Genomic DNA, 16716 nt, shown 5'->3' on the forward strand with positions numbered 1-16716 from the left:
AAACTTTAACTTGTTACATGTTTGTAATAATGGAGCTATTTTTGTTTATCTGTTTAATTTAAGCTCTGTTATATATATTTAATCTTAACAGTTCTTATATGTTAATTCTTTATGCGACCTAAAAATAAATTACACATTATTAAACATTAATAAAAAATAAACATTTATGTCTCATTATGATACATTAATGAGCATTGAGTATTTATTTATTGAATTGTTTATAAGTGTGTGTTATTTAGAACAGTATATATGATGAATTTAGGCAGTGCTTTTATATACTTTAGATACAATAGATAGGTGAAGTCTTTGTGTGTGTTTTTCATTTAATCACATTTGATATAAAATTAACATTTTATACATAATCAGTAAAGCAGGACTTTTATGATGCAAAATGCAGAGAGATGGAGGAGTTACCCAATGCACTAACCACAAGCCAGCACACCAATCACTATATAATATACTACAGTTTATTTTTACAGAGGGAACCTGAAATAAATACACTTTGATGATGTGTAGAAGTGTTAGGAACATGAATGTTAATATTTATGTATAAACTGTAATATTGTGTGGGTTTAACAGATCTTGATGTATACACTCCAGTCAGCAGTGCAGTTTGTATTTATAAGTTAATTATATTTTTTAGGGAAATACTGTGTATTCGTTTTTAGTGGGGGCGGGTTTGCTCAAACCACAAAGCTTTTCAATATAAAACTGCACAACGATCAAAAACAGATTTATTTACATTGAGCACATATAGCAGCTTAACATGCTTTAAATAACCTGAAATATATCTGAAATAGACTTGGAATAGACCTGATATATACCTGAAATATTTCTGAAAACATTGCATTTATCTTTTATTGCATTAGACGACTGCAGATTTCACAAGCTGGATTTAGAAAAATAAACAAATATAAATATACTGTACCAGAGTAATGTTTTAAAGTTTTTAATTTCAAATAAACATAAATGATTTATATATTAATGAGTAACAACTGCAGCATCACACCATCCATTTCAGAGCTCTCACTCGTCTAATGGAGATGAGAATAACAATTAAAATAAAACATAAGAATAAAGCATGAATAAAACATGGTTCAAACATGATTAAAAATATATATTTAAAAGAAGGAAAATAACAAAATGAATAAAAATAAAAAGAACTGTTAGAGCTAGAAAGACATTTCAAACAGAATCTAAAATTCTAAAAATTGAAATATAAGAAATGCATTTAAGACATGATACAGAACAATATTAAAATAATATTAAAATTACAAGACATTACAATTAAAAGAATGTGTAGGTAATTAAAATAAAAAATTCAAGAAAACAATTACTAACAATGTGCAAAGCTGAGCAAGTTAATCAGTGAGGAAAGTGCAGGTAAACAGATGTGTTTTCAGCTTTTTTAAGAGAGGTCACAGTTTAATATTATAGTTTATATTTAAAGAGGGAATCTGAAATAAATACAGTGTTGGTGTGTAGAAGTGTGTGTTGGGAATGTTAATGTAAGTCACTGTAAATACTGTAATGTTGTCTGTTTGTTTTTGTTTATTCATCAAATCATTTGAAGTGATTGTTGGGGGGCAGGGGGGGGGGGGGGGGGGTGTGCACTCCTGGTCCAGATCAGGACGGGGTGATTTGCACCAGTGGCTGCACTCCTCTTGTGCAAGCTAAACTACCCGTAACTCATGATCATCCATATTATAGGTTTATTTAAGTGGGGGTAAGATGATGATGATGATGATGAGGGAAGTAGATGCAGGGGTGCAGATTCTGGGCATCATCTTGGAAGTTAACCAAATAATTAAGTGCAGAAAATTAAACTCATTAAGTTAAAGTGCTTTATGTGTTTCTTTACAGTCAAAGACAGCTGTGAAGAGACAGAGGAGGACAATACACCAGGTCAGTTATTTTAAAGTAATATTTACCAAAGCCAGATACCACAGTAACCCACACAGATACCACAGCAACCCACACAGATACCCCAGCAACCCATACAGATATCACATCAACCCACACAGATACCACATTAACCCACACAGATACCACATCAACCCACACAGAAACCACAGTAACCCACACAGATACCACATCAACCCACACAGATACCACATCAACCCACACACATACCATATTAACCCACACAGATACCACAGCAACCCACGCAGATACCACATTAAACCACACAGATACCACAGCAACCCATAACAATACCACATCAACCCACACAGATACCACATTAAACCACACAGATACCACAGCAACCCATAACAATACCACTTCAACCCACACAGATACCACATCAACCCACACAGATACCACATCAACCCACACACATACCACATCAACCCACACAGATACCACTTCAACCCACACAGATACCACAGCAACACATACAGATACCACATCAACCCATAACAATACCACATCAACCCATAACAATACCACATCAACCCACACAGATACCACTTCAACCCACACAGATACCACAGCAACCCACACAGATACCACAGCAACCCACACAGATACCACATTAACCCACACAGATACCACTTCAACCCACACAGATACCACTTCAACCCACACAGATACCACATCAACCCACACACATACCACATCAACCCACACAGATACCACTTCAACCCACACAAATACCACATCAACCCACTCAGATACCACATCAACCCACGCACATACCACATCAACCCACACAGATACCACAGCAACCCACACGCTCTTAACGCTACAACCACATGCTGCTCTTAGCAGTACAACCACGCGCTGCTCTTAGCGCTACAACCACGCGCCGCTCTTAGCGCTACAACCACGCGCTGCTCTTAGAGCTACAACCACGCGCTGCTCTTAGCGCTACAACCACGCGCCGCTCTTAGCGCTACAACCACGCGCTGCTCTTAGAGCTACAACCACGCGCTGCTCTTAGAGCTACAACCACACGCTGCTCTTAGAGCTACAACCACGCGCTGCTCTTAGAGCTACAACCACGCGCTGCTCTTAGAGCTACAACCACACGCTGCTCTTAGAGCTACAACCACGCGCTGCTCTTAGCAGTACAACCACACGCTGCTCTTAGAGCTACAACCACACGCTGCTCTTAGAGCTACAACCACGCGCTGCTCTTAGAGCTACAACCACGCGCTGCTCTTAGAGCTACAAACACACACTGCTCTTAGTAGTACAACCACGCGCTGCTCTTAGAGCTTCAACCACGTGCTGCTCTTAGAGCTACAACCACGCGCTGCTCTTAGAGCTACAACCACGCGCTGCTCTTAGAGCTACAAACACACACTGCTCTTAGTAGTACAACCACGCGCTGCTCTTAGAGCTTCAACCACGTGCTGCTCTTAGAGCTACAACCACGCGCTGCTCTTAGAGCTACAACCACACGCTGCTCTTCGAGCTACAACCACACGCTGCTCTTCGAGCTACAACCACACGCTGCTCTTCGAGCTACAACCACGCGCTGCTCTTAGAGCTACAACCACGCGCTGCTCTTAGAGCTACAACCACGCGCTGCTCTTCGAGCTACAACCACGCGCTGCTCTTCGAGCTACAACCACGCGCTGCTCTTCGAGCTACAACCACACGCTGCTCTTCGAGCTACAACCACGCGCTGCTCTTAGAGCTACAACCACGCGCTGCTCTTAGAGCTACAACCACACGCTGCTGTTAGAGCTACAACCACACGCTGCTCTTAGCGCTACAACCACGCGCTACAACCACGCGCTGCTGTTAGCGGTACAACCACGCGCTGCTCTTAGCGGTACAACCACGCTCTGCTCTTAGAGCTACAACCACGCGCTGCTCTTAGCGCTATAACCACGCGCTGCTCTTAGCGCTACAACCACACGCTGCTGTTAGAGCTACAACCACACGCTGCTCTTAGCGGTACAACCACACGCTGCTCTTAGCGCTACAACCACGCGCTGCTGTTAGCGGTACAACCACATGCTGCTCTTAGAGCTACAACCACGCGCTGCTCTTAGAGCTACAACCACGCGCTGCTCTTAGCGGTACAACCACGCGCTGCTCTTAGAGCTACAACCACGCGCTGCTCTTAGCGCTACAACCACGCGCTGCTCTTAGCGGTACATCTAGATGTACTGTGTTTATTGGATTATGGTCAGGATCACACTCTATTGTACAGTATGAACTGAATCTTTACGCTGCGTTCCAAATTGTTATGCAAATTATACCTGTTAGAGTATAAATCGAGTTTTGTTGAACAGACCTCCCGATGATAAAAGTATATTCTTCAAAAATAAAAAACTGGTTAGAGGTGGCTGAATAGTAGCTTTATGCACCACTTCAAGTCTTTGAAGGATCCTTCAGAGGCACCAGCAGCTTTAAATACCTGTTTGCTCTCTCTTAATCTGATGAACCTGCCTAGCAGAAACCTTCCTCATTTTGCCTTAATCTGCACAAACCCACCTGAAAATATACCTGAAACAAACCTGAAATATACCTGAAACATTCCTGAAACAGATCTGTAATATTCCTAAAACATACCTGAAATATACCTTAAATATACCCGAAACAGGCCTAAAATATTCCTCAAACAAACCTGAAATATACCTCAAGCATTCTTGAAGCAGATCTGTAATATTCCTAAAACATACCTGAAATATACCCGAAACAGACCTAAAATATTTCTAAAACAGACCTGCAATATTCCTGAAACATTTCTGAAATATACCATACATATACCTGAAATATACCTGAAACATGCTTGAAATATTCCTGAAACATTTCTGAAATATACCACAAATATACCACCTCGGTGACCTCAGCATCCGAAATTGGAGAGCCCACCCCAAGGTCCCCCGGTTCTGCTTCCTCAATGGAAGGCGTGCTGGTGGGATTGAGGAGGTCTTCGAAGTATTCTGCCCACCGGCCCACAACGTCCCGAGTTGAGGTCAACAGCACACCACACCCACTATAAATAGTGTTTGTGGGATACTGCTCCCCCCCCCCCCCCCCTGAGACGCCGTATGGTGGACCAGAATCGCCTCGAAGCCGTACGGAAGTCATTTTCCATGGCCTCTCCGAACTCCTCCCACGCCCGAGTTTTTGCCTCAGCAACCACCCGTGCCGCATGCCGCTTGGACTGCCGGTACCCGTCAGCTGCTTCCGGAGTCCCATGGGCCAGAAAGGCCTGATAGGACTCCTTCTTCAGCCTGACAGCATCCCTCACCGCCGGTGTCCACCAGCGGGTTCGAGGATTGCCGCCACGACAGGCACCAACAACCTTGCGGCCACAGCTCAGGTAGGCCGCTTCAGCAATGGAGGTGCAGAACACGGCCCACTCTGACTCAATGTCCCCAACCTCCCCCAGAACGTGTTTGAAGCTCTCCCGGAGGTGGGAGTTGAAGCTCCGTCTGACAGGAGACTCTGCCAACCGTTCCCAGCAGACCCTCACAATTCGTTTAGGTCTGCCAGGTCTGACTGGCATCCTTCCCCACCATCGAAGCCAACTCACCACCAGGTAGTGGTCAGTGGAGAGCTCCGCTCCCCTCTTCACCCGAGTGTCCAAGACATGCGGCCGCAGATCAGATGACACGACAACAAAGTCTATCATTGAACTGCGGCCTAGGGTGTCCTGGTGCCAAGTGCACATATGGGCACCCTTATGCTTGAACATGGTGTTGGTTATGGACAATCCATGACGAGCACAGAAGTCCAATAACAAAACACCACTCGGGTTACGATCGGGAGGGCCATTTCTCCCAACCACACCTCTCCAGGTCTCACTGTCATTACCCACCTGAGCGTTGAAGTCCCCCAGCAGAACAAGGGAGTCCCCTGGATGGGTGCTCTCCAACACCCCCTCCAAAGACTCCAAAAAGGGTGGGTAGCCTGAACTGCTGTTCGGTGCATAGGCACAAACAACAGTCAGGACCCGTCCCCCCACCCGTAGGCGAAGGGAGGCTACCCTCTCGTTCACTGCGGTGAACCCCAACGTACAGGCCCCGAGATGGGGGGCAACAAGTATGCCAACCCCAGCTCGGCGCCTCTCTCCCGGGGCAACTCCAGAGTGAAAGAGTGTCCAACCCCTCTCAAGGAGACTGGTTCCAGAGCCAGAGCCGTGTGTCGAGGTGAGCCCGACTATTTCTAGCCGGAACCTCTCTAACTCGCACACCAACTCTGGCTCCTTCCCCTCCAGAGAGGTGACATTCCACGTCCCAAGAGCCAACTTCTGCAGCCGAGGATCAGATCGCCAGGGTCCATGCCTTCGGCCGCCACCCAAATCACACTGCACCCGACCCCTTTGGCCCCTCCCACAGGTGGTGAGCCCATGGGAAGGGGGGCCCCTGTCTCCTCTTCGGGCTATGCCCGGCCGAGCTCCATGGGCAAAAGCCCGGCCACCAGGCGCTCGCCAGCGTGCCCCACCTCCAGGCCTGGCTCCAGAGTGGGGCCCCGGCGACCCGCGTCCGGGCGAGGGAACACTTAATCCAATGTTGTCTCTCTTCATTGGGGTCGTTTGGGCTGCACTTCATCTGGTCCCTCACCTAGGACCTGTTTGCCTTGGGTGTCCCTACCGGGGGCATGAAGCCCCTGACAACATAGCTCCTAGGATCCTTGAGACACTCAAACCCCTCCATCACGATAAGGTGGCAGCCCAGGGAGATGCTGAGGTCACCGAGGTGGTTAAAAAGCTCCTCGGTGGTAAGGCACCGGGGGTGGATGAGATTCGCCCGGAGTTCCTTAAGGCTCTGGATGTTGTAGGGTTGTGTTGGTTAACATTGCGTGGACATCGGGGGCAGTTCCTGTGGATTGTCAGACTGGGGTGGTTGTCCCCTTATTCCGGGCACGTCCCACCGGGAGGAGGCCCAGAGGAAGACCCAGGACACGCTGGAGGGACTATGTCTCTCGGCTGGCCTGGGAACGCCTTGGAATTCCCCCGGATGAGCTGGCCCAAGTGGCTGGGGAGAGGGAAGTCTGGGTTTCCCTGCTTAGGCTGCTGCCCCCGCGACCCGACCCTGGATAAGCGGAGGAAAATGGATGGATGGACCACAAATATACCTGAAACATACCTAATATATACCAGAAATATTCCTGAAATATACCAGGAACATGCCTTAAACAGACCATAATCTACCCAAAACATACCTAAAACAGACCTGAAATATTCCTGAAACATACCTGAACTGTACTGGAGCAGTGTTTTAAAGTTTTTAATTTAAAATAAACTGAAATATATTATATATTAATGAGGAACTACAGCAGCATCACACCATCCATCTCAGAGCTCTCAGTCATCTGATGGAGGTACGGCAGCAGCAGAGGGACAAAATGTTTTAAATAAAAACTTTAACTTGTTACATGTTTGTAATAATGGAGCTATTTTTGTTTATCTGTTTAATTTAAGATCTGTTATATATATTTAATCTTAACAGTTCTTATATGTTAATTCTTTATGCGACCTAAAAATAAATTACACATTATTAAACATTAATAAAAAAATGAACATTTATGTCTCATTATGATACATTAATGAGCATTGAGTATTTATTTATTGAATTGTTTATAAGTGTGTGTTATTTAGAACAGTATATATGATAAATAAATTTAGGCAGTGCTTTTATATACTTTAGATACAACAGATAGGTGAAGTCTTTGTGTGTGTTTTTCATTTAATCACATTTGATTTAAAATGAACATTTTATACATAATCAGTAAAGCAGGACTTTTATGATGCAAAATGCAGAGAGATGGAGGAGTTACCCAATGCACTAACCACAAGCCAGCACACCAATCACTATATAATATACTACAGTTTATTTTTACAGAGGGAACCTGAAATAAATACACTGTGATGATGTGTAGAAGTGTTAGGAACATGAATGTAAATATTTATGTATAAACTGTAATATTGTGTGGGTTTAACAGATCTTGATGTATACACTCCAGTCAGCAGTGCAGTTTGTATTTATAAGTTAATTATATTTTTTAGGGAAATACTGTGTATTCGTTTTTTGTGGGGGCGGATTTGCTCAAACCACAAAGCTTTTCAATATAAAACTGCACAACGATCAAAAACAGATTTATTTACATTGAGCACATATAGCAGCTTAACATGCTTTAAATAACCTGAAATAGATCTGAAATAGACTTGGAATAGACCTGATATATACCTGAAATATTTCTGAAAACATTGCATTTATCTTTTATTGCATTAGACGACTGCAGATTTCACAAGCTGGATTTACAAAAATAAACAAATATAAATATACTGTACCTGAGTAATGTTTTAAAGTTTTTAATTTAAAATAAACTGAAATATATTATATATTAATGAGTAACAACTGCAGCATCACACCATCCATCTCAGAGCTCTTACTCGTCTAATGGAGCTACAGCAGCTGCAGAGGGACACAGTCTGCAGTAACGGCAGAGCATAATAAAGATGTTTATAATAAAGTGATGTGAGAGTTGAATATGAGGTAGATGTGTGTAATAAAGTGATCTGAGAGTTAAATGTGAGGTAGATGTTTTAATAAAGTGATCTGAGTGTTGAATGTGAGGTAGATGTGTGTAATAAAGTGATCTGAGAGTTGAATGTGAGGTAGATGTTTGTAATAAAGTGATCTGAGAGTTGAATATGAGGTAGATGTTTGTAATAAAGTGATCTGAGAGTTGAATGAGAGGTAGATGTTTGTAATAAAGTGATCTGAGAGTTGAATATGAGGTAGATGTTTGTAATAAAGTGATCTGAGAGTTGAATATGAGGTAGATGTTTGTAATAAAGTGATCTGAGAGTTGAATGTGAGGTAGATGTGTGTAATAAAGTGATCTGAGAGTTGAATGTGAGGTAGATGTTTGTAATAAAGTGATCTGAGAGTTGAATGAGAGGTAGATGTTTGTAATAAAGTGATCTGAGAGTTGAATATGAGGTAGATGTTTGTAATAAAGTGATCTGAGAGTTGAATATGAGGTAGATGTTTGTAATAAAGTGATCTGAGAGTTGAATGTGAGGTAGATGTGTGTAATAAAGTGATCTGAGAGTTGAATGTGAGGTAGATGTTTGTAATAAAGTGATCTGAGAGTTGAATATGAGGTAGATGTGTGTAATAAAGTGATCTGAGAGTTGAATATGAGGTAGATGTGTGTAATAAAGTGATCTGAGAGTTGAATATGAGGTAGATGTTTGTAATAAAGTGATCTGAGAGTTGAATATGAGGTAGATGTTTGTAATAAAGTGATCTGAGAGTTGAATATGAGGTAGATGTGTGTAATAAAGTGATGTGAGAGTTGAATATGAGGTAGATGTTTGTAATAAAGTGATCTGAGAGTTGAATATGAGGTAGATGTGTGTAATAAAGTGATCTGAGAGTTGAATGTGAGGTAGATGTTTGTAATAAAGTAATGTGAGAGTTGAATATGAGGTAGATGTTTGTAATAAAGTGATCTGAGAGTTGAATATGAGGTAGATGTTTGTAATAAAGTGATCTGATAGTTGAATATGAGGTAGATGTGTGTAATAAAGTGATGTGAGAGTTGAATGTGAGGTAGATGTTTGTAATAAAGTGATCTGAGAGTTGAATATGAGGTAGATGTGTGTAATAAAGTGATCTTAGAGTTGAATATGAGGTAGATGTGTGTAATAAAGTGATCTGAGAGTTGAATATGAGGTAGATGTGTGTAATAAAGTGATCTGAGAGTTGAATATGAGGTAGATGTTTGTAATAAAGTGATCTGAGAGTTGAATATGAGGTAGATGTGTGTAATAAAGTGATGTGAGAGTTGAATATGAGGTAGATGTTTGTAATAAAGTGATCTGAGAGTTGAATATGAGGTAGATGTGTGTAATAAAGTGATCTGAGAGTTGAATGTGAGGTAGATGTTTGTAATAAAGTAATGTGAGAGTTGAATATGAGGTAGATGTTTGTAATAAAGTGATCTGAGAGTTGAATATGAGGTAGATGTTTGTAATAAAGTGATCTGATAGTTGAATATGAGGTAGATGTGTGTAATAAAGTGATGTGAGAGTTGAATGTGAGGTAGATGTTTGTAATAAAGTGATGTTAGAGTTGAATATGAGGTAGATGTTTGTAATAAAGTGATCTGAGAGTTGAATGTGAGGTAGATGTTTGTAATAAAGTGATCTGAGAGTTGAATATGAGGTAGATGTTTGTAATAAAGTGATCTGAGAGTTGAATGTGAGGTAGATGTGTGTAATAAAGTGATCTGAGAGTTGAATATGAGGTAGATGTTTGTAATAAAGTGATCTGAGAGTTGAATGTGAGGTAGATGTGTGTAATAAAGTGATGTGAGAGTTGAATATGAGGTAGATGTTTGTAATAAAGTGATCTGAGAGTTGAATGTGAGGTAGATGTCAGCTGTAGTAGTAGTAGCACGCTTTTATCACTTTTATTACTGAAAGTCAGCTCCTTTTACTGTTTTTATAATGTATTTAACTTTGTACTGAATTCTGTTCCAGGGCCTGAGACCGGGGGTTCTGACTCTGACTCTGGTAATAAAATGTCTTTGGATTTTATATTTTGGCTTTAGGAATATCTGTTTACTGTATCTCAGTTTTTAATGTTGCCTTAGAACATCCAAAAGAAATCTGAGGGTAATTATTCTTATGGGTCTATAAGCACATATATATATATATATATATATATATATATATATATATATATATATATATATATATATATATATATATATATCAGTACACTGATGTTTCTAATAAAGTGGCCAGTGAGTTGAAGCAGGGGTGTTGCCTGGGTGTGTAAAGACCCGGGACTCAGCCCAGTTAATTTAATTTTAATTTTTTAATTTTTTAAGTTTCCTGATATTTATTGTTTAACACGGTATATATATTTTATTCAATGGATTTAAAATTTAACGAATTCTGCAAAATTACTATTGGTGACCTAAAAATAGTATCATGAGCTTTTACTAAAACGACCAAATATATTTCCATAATTGAACCCATTCCGCAATACAGTATGCAATACAGTACATCAACAATAGATTTATAAATCGTTCTTTTACATTTTATGACACACTAGAACAAATAATTGAAAGGAATATTTATTAATATTAGTCCTAGGGGGCCTACACTATTAATACTCTTTAAAAATTACTCATATATCCTGAATGCAAAGTCTTGCTTCTCTTAACCTGTTCTTTCTTTTGATCAGTTCAGTTAATAATTTCAGTTCTCTCCACATTTCCTCTCTCTCTCTCTCTCTCTCTCTCTCTCTCTCTCTCTCTCTCTCTCTCTCTCTCCAGCTCCACCGTCTCTTCTACCCCTTTATATAATAAATTACACCACAGTACTTGAGATTTGAACAAACTCTAACAAACCTTAACCCTGAACTATTAAAATAAGTTAATTTTACAGCATTCACAACTCACCTATTAAAATAAACTACTTTTGCAACTTTTTCTTTCTCTTTATATTACCTTTCTCAAACTTGCTTAAACATTTGAACACTATTGAATACGTTGCTGTATATATGCTTAAAATATATACAATTACAGTGAAAAAAACAAATAAAAAATTTTGTATTTGCCTGGAATTCCTCTATTTTCTCAGGACATGTGATCTTACTATAAACTACAAATGAACAGAAGTCAGGTTAAAACAGTGTTTCCAACAGTCAACCCTGTTCTGCATATTGTACTACATATTCCCACTGTTCTCCATATTCTAGAGCTTTTCTCATGCTGATTGGCTGTTTCTCCTGAAAGGAACTCTCCCCATTAATAGTACCGCTGAGCTGAGTAAAACGATTCAGGGCTACTGGATAATCATTCGGCGCTAAAGCCACGGAAGCCCAGGCCAGGCGACTTCCCAAAACATACCTCAAACAGACCTGAAATATACATGAATTATACATGAAATCTATCTAAAACAGACATGAAACATACCTGAATTATACCTGAAGTATATCTGAAACATCCCTGATATATTCTTGAAAACATTTTAAATGCATTTATCCTTTCTTGTATCACACTGCTGCAGACTTCACAAGCTGGGGTTACAAAAATAAACAAATATAAATACTGTAATAGTGCAATGTTTTTAAGTTTTTAATTTAAAATAAACTGAAATAATTTATATATTAATGAGGAACTACAGCAGCATCATACCATCCATCTCAGAGCTCTCACTCGTCTGATGGAGGTACGGCAGCATTAGAGGGACACATTCTGCAGTAACGTCAGATAATGGAGCCATTTTGGTGAAACTCAGTATTTATTAACTGATTAATTAATGTAAAATTACATTGTTTATGACTAGAACTGCATGTCTCATTATGTTAAATTAATATGCATTGTGTATTTATTTATATAGCACCTTTCATACAGAACGTTCATTGAAATTGCTTTACAAAAAAGAAAATACAGAGTCACATAAACATATGAGAATAACGATTATAATGGAAAAAAAATAATAAAGCATGAATAAAACATGATTCAAACATGATTAAAACAATATATTTAAAAGAAGGAAAATTAATTCAAATAAAGAACTGTTAGAGCTAGAAGGACATTTCAAACAGAATCTAAAATAAAAAATAAATAAATACAAGAAATGCATTTAAGACATGATACAGAACAATATAAAAAAATTACAAGACATTACAATTAAAATAATGTGTAAATAATGAAAATTAAGAACAAAAAAAATACAAGAAAACAATTACTAACAAAGCTTTGTTAATCAGTGAGGAAAGTGCAGGTAAACAGATGTGTTTTCAGCTTTACAGTTTAATATGATAGTTTATATTTAAAGAGGGAATCTGAAATAAATACAGTGTTGATGTGTAGAAGTGTGTGTTAGGAATGGTAATGTTAGTCACTGTAAATACTGTAATATTGTTTTTGTTTTTTTATATTTTTGTGGGGGGGTAAGATGATGAGGGAAGTAGATGCAGGGGTGCAGATTCTGGGCATCATTTTGGAAGTTAACCAAACAATAAAGTGCAGACAATTGAACTCATTAAGTTAAAGTGCTTTATGTGTTTCTCTACAGGCAAAAACAGCAGTGATGAGTTTCCAGACAATACACACGGTCAGTTATTTTAAAGTAATATTTACCACAGCCAGATACCACCTCAACCCATAACGATACCCCAGCAACCCATACAGATACCACAGCATCCCACACAGATACCACATCAACCCATAGAGATACCACATCAACCCATAGAGATACCACATCAACCCACACAGATACCACATCAACCCATAGAGATACCACATCAACCCATAGAGATACCACATCAACCCACACAGATACCACATCAACCCACACAGATACCACATCAACCCACACAGATACCACATCAACCCACACAGATACCACATCAACCCATACAGATACCACATCAACCCATAACGATATCCCAGCAACCCATACAGATACCACAGCATCCCACACAGATACCACCTCAACCCACACAGATACCACATCAACCCGCACATATACCACAGCAACCCACACAGATACCACAGCAACCCACACAGATACCACAACAACCCACACAGATACCACCTCAACCCACACAGATACCACAACAACCCACACAGATACCACAACAACCCACACAGATACCACAACAACCCACACAGATACCAACTCAACCCACACAGATACCACAGTAACCCACACAGATACCACCTCAACCCACACAGATACCAACTCAACCCACACAGATATCACACATCATAATAAAGTGATCTGAGAGTTGAATGTGAGGTAGATGATTGTAATAAAGTGATCTGAGAGTTGAATATGAGGTAGATGTGTGTAATAAAGTGATCTGAGAGTTGAATGTGAGGTAGATGTGTGTAATAAAGTGATCTGAGAGTTGAATGTGAGGTAGATGTGTGTAATAAAGTGATCTGAGAGTTGAATGTGAGGTAGATGTGTGTAATAAAGTGATGTGAGAGTTGAATATGAGGTAGATGATTGTAATAAAGTGATCTGAGAGTTGAATATGAGGTAGATGTGTGTAATAAAGTGATCTGAGAGTTGAATATGAGGTAGATGTTTGTAATAAAGTGATCTGAGAGTTGAATATGAGGTAGATGTGTGTAATAAAGTGATGTGAGAGTTGAATATGAGGTAGATGTGTGTAATAAAGTGATCTGAGAGTTGAATATGAGGTAGATGTTTGTAATAAAGTGATCTGAGAGTTGAATATGAGGTAGATGTGTGTAATAAAGTGATCTGAGAGTTGAATATGAGGTAGATGTGTGTAATAAAGTGATGTGAGTTGAATATGAGGTAGATGTGTGTAATAAAGTGATCTGAGAGTTGAATATGAGGTAGATGTTTGTAATAAAGTGATCTGAGAGTTGAATATGAGGTAGATGTGTGTAATAAAGTGATCTGAGAGTTGAATATGAGGTAGATGTGTGTAATAAAGTGATCTGAGAGTTGAATATGAGGTAGATGTGTGTAATAAAGTGATCTGAGTGTTGAATATGAGGTAGTTGTTTGTAATAAAGTGATGTGAGAGTTGAATATGAGGTAGATGTTTGTAATAAAGTGATCTGAGAGTTGAATATGATGTAGATGTTTGTAATAAAGTGATCTGAGAGTTGAATATGAGGTAGATGTTTGTAATAAAGTGATCTGAGAGTTGAATGTGAGGTAGATGTGTGTAATAAAGTGATCTGAGAGTTGAATATGAGGTAGATGTGTGTAATAAAGTGATCTGAGAGTTGAATATGAGGTAGATGTTTGTAATAAAGTGATCTGAGAGTTGAATATGAGGTAGATGTGTGTAATAAAGTGATCTGAGAGTTGAATATGAGGTAGATGTGTGTAATAAAGTGATCTGAGAGTTGAATATGAGGTAGATGTGTGTAATAAAGTGATCTGAGTGTTGAATATGAGGTAGTTGTTTGTAATAAAGTGATGTGAGAGTTGAATATGAGGTAGATGTTTGTAATAAAGTGATCTGAGAGTTGAATATGATGTAGATGTTTGTAATAAAGTGATCTGAGAGTTGAATATGAGGTAGATGTTTGTAATAAAGTGATCTGAGAGTTGAATGTGAGGTAGATGTGTGTAATAAAGTGATCTGAGAGTTGAATATGAGGTAGATGTGTGTAATAAAGTGATCTGAGAGTTGAATATGAGGTAGATGTGTGTAATAAAGTGATCTGAGAGTTGAATATGAGGTAGATGTGTGTAATAAAGTGATCTGAGAGTTGAATATGAGGTAGATGTGTGTAATAAAGTGATCTGAGAGTTGAATATGAGGTAGATGTTTGTAATAAAGTGATCTGAGAGTTGAATATGAGGTAGATGTGTGTAATAAAGTGATCTGAGAGTTGAATATGAGGTAGATGTGTGTAATAAAGTGATCTGAGAGTTGAATATGAGGTAGATGTTTGTAATAAAGTGATCTGAGAGTTGAATATGAGGTAGATGTTTGTAATAAAGTGATGTGAGAGTTGAATATGAGGTAGATGTTTGTAATAAAGTGGTCTGAGAGTTGAATGAGGTAGATGTTTGTAATAAAGTGATCTGAGAGTTGAATGTGAGGTAGATGTCAGCTGTAGTAGTAGTAGCACGCTTTTATCACTTTTATTACTGAAAGTCAGCTCCTTTTACTGTTTTTATAATGTATTTAACTTTGTACTGAATTCTGTTCCAGGGCCTGAGACCGGGGGTTCTGACTCTGACTCTGGTAATAAAATGTCTTTGGATTTTATATTTTGGCTTTAGGAATATCTGTTTACTGTATCTCAGTTTTTAATGTTGCCTTAGAACATCCAAAAGAAATCTGAGGGTAATTATTCTTATGGGTCTATAAGCACTCTAAGCAATTTTTTTAATTTTTTAAGTTTCCTGATATTTATTGTTTAACACGGTATATATATTTTATTCAATGGATTTAAAATTGAACAAATTCTGCAAAATTACTATTGGTGACCTAAAAATAGTATCATGAGCTTTTACTAAAACGACCAAATATATTTCCATAATTGAACCCATTCCGCAATACAGTATGCAATACAGTACATCAACAATAGATTTATAAATTGTTCTTTTACATTTTTTGACACACTAGAACAAATAATTGAAAGGAATATTTATTAATATTAGTCCTAGGGGGCCTACACTATTAATACTCTTTAAAAATTACTCATATATCCTGAATGCAAAGTCTTGCTTCTCTTAACCTGTTCTTTCTTTTGATCAGTTCAGTTAATAATTTCAGTTCTCTCCACATTTCCTCTCTCTCTCTCTCTCTCTCTCTCTCTCTCTCTCTCTCTCTCTCTCCAGCTCCACCGTCTCTTCTACCCCTTTATATAATAAATTACACCACAGTACTTGAGATTTGAACAAACTCTAACAAACCTTAACCCTGAACTATTAAAATAAGTTAATTTTACAGCATTCACAACTCACCTATTAAAATAAACTACTTTTGCAACTTTTTCTTTCTCTTTATATTACCTTTCTCAAACTTGCTTAAACATTTGAACACTATTGAATACGTTGCTGTATATTTGCTTAAAATATATACAATTACAGTGAAAAAAACAAATAAAAAAATTTGTATTTGCCTGGAATTCCTCTATTTTCTCAGGACATGTGATCTTACTATAAACTACAAATGAACAGAAGTCAGGTTAAAACAGTGTTTCCAACAGTCAACCCTGTTCTGCATATTGTACTACATATTCCCACTGTTCTCCATATTCTAGAGCTTT

At 38.8% G+C, this 16716-nt stretch overlaps 1 protein-coding gene across 1 annotated transcript in view; it reads left to right on the forward strand.

The window, feature by feature from the left end:
• LOC111190568 (uncharacterized) overlaps positions 1–16716 on the forward strand; it is a 285381-nt gene that overhangs the window by 250704 nt on the left and 17961 nt on the right. The window contains exons 13-16 of the mRNA XM_049472742.1: positions 1864–1905; positions 10463–10495; positions 13016–13054; positions 15654–15686. Coding sequence (XP_049328699.1) covers positions 1864–1905; positions 10463–10495; positions 13016–13054; positions 15654–15686 — 147 coding nt within the window. The remainder of the gene's footprint in view (positions 1–1863; positions 1906–10462; positions 10496–13015; positions 13055–15653; positions 15687–16716) is intronic.

This window comes from Astyanax mexicanus, unplaced genomic scaffold (assembly GCF_023375975.1).
Source record: "Astyanax mexicanus isolate ESR-SI-001 unplaced genomic scaffold, AstMex3_surface scaffold_31, whole genome shotgun sequence".
Classification (NCBI taxonomy): Eukaryota; Metazoa; Chordata; class Actinopteri; order Characiformes; family Acestrorhamphidae; genus Astyanax; species Astyanax mexicanus.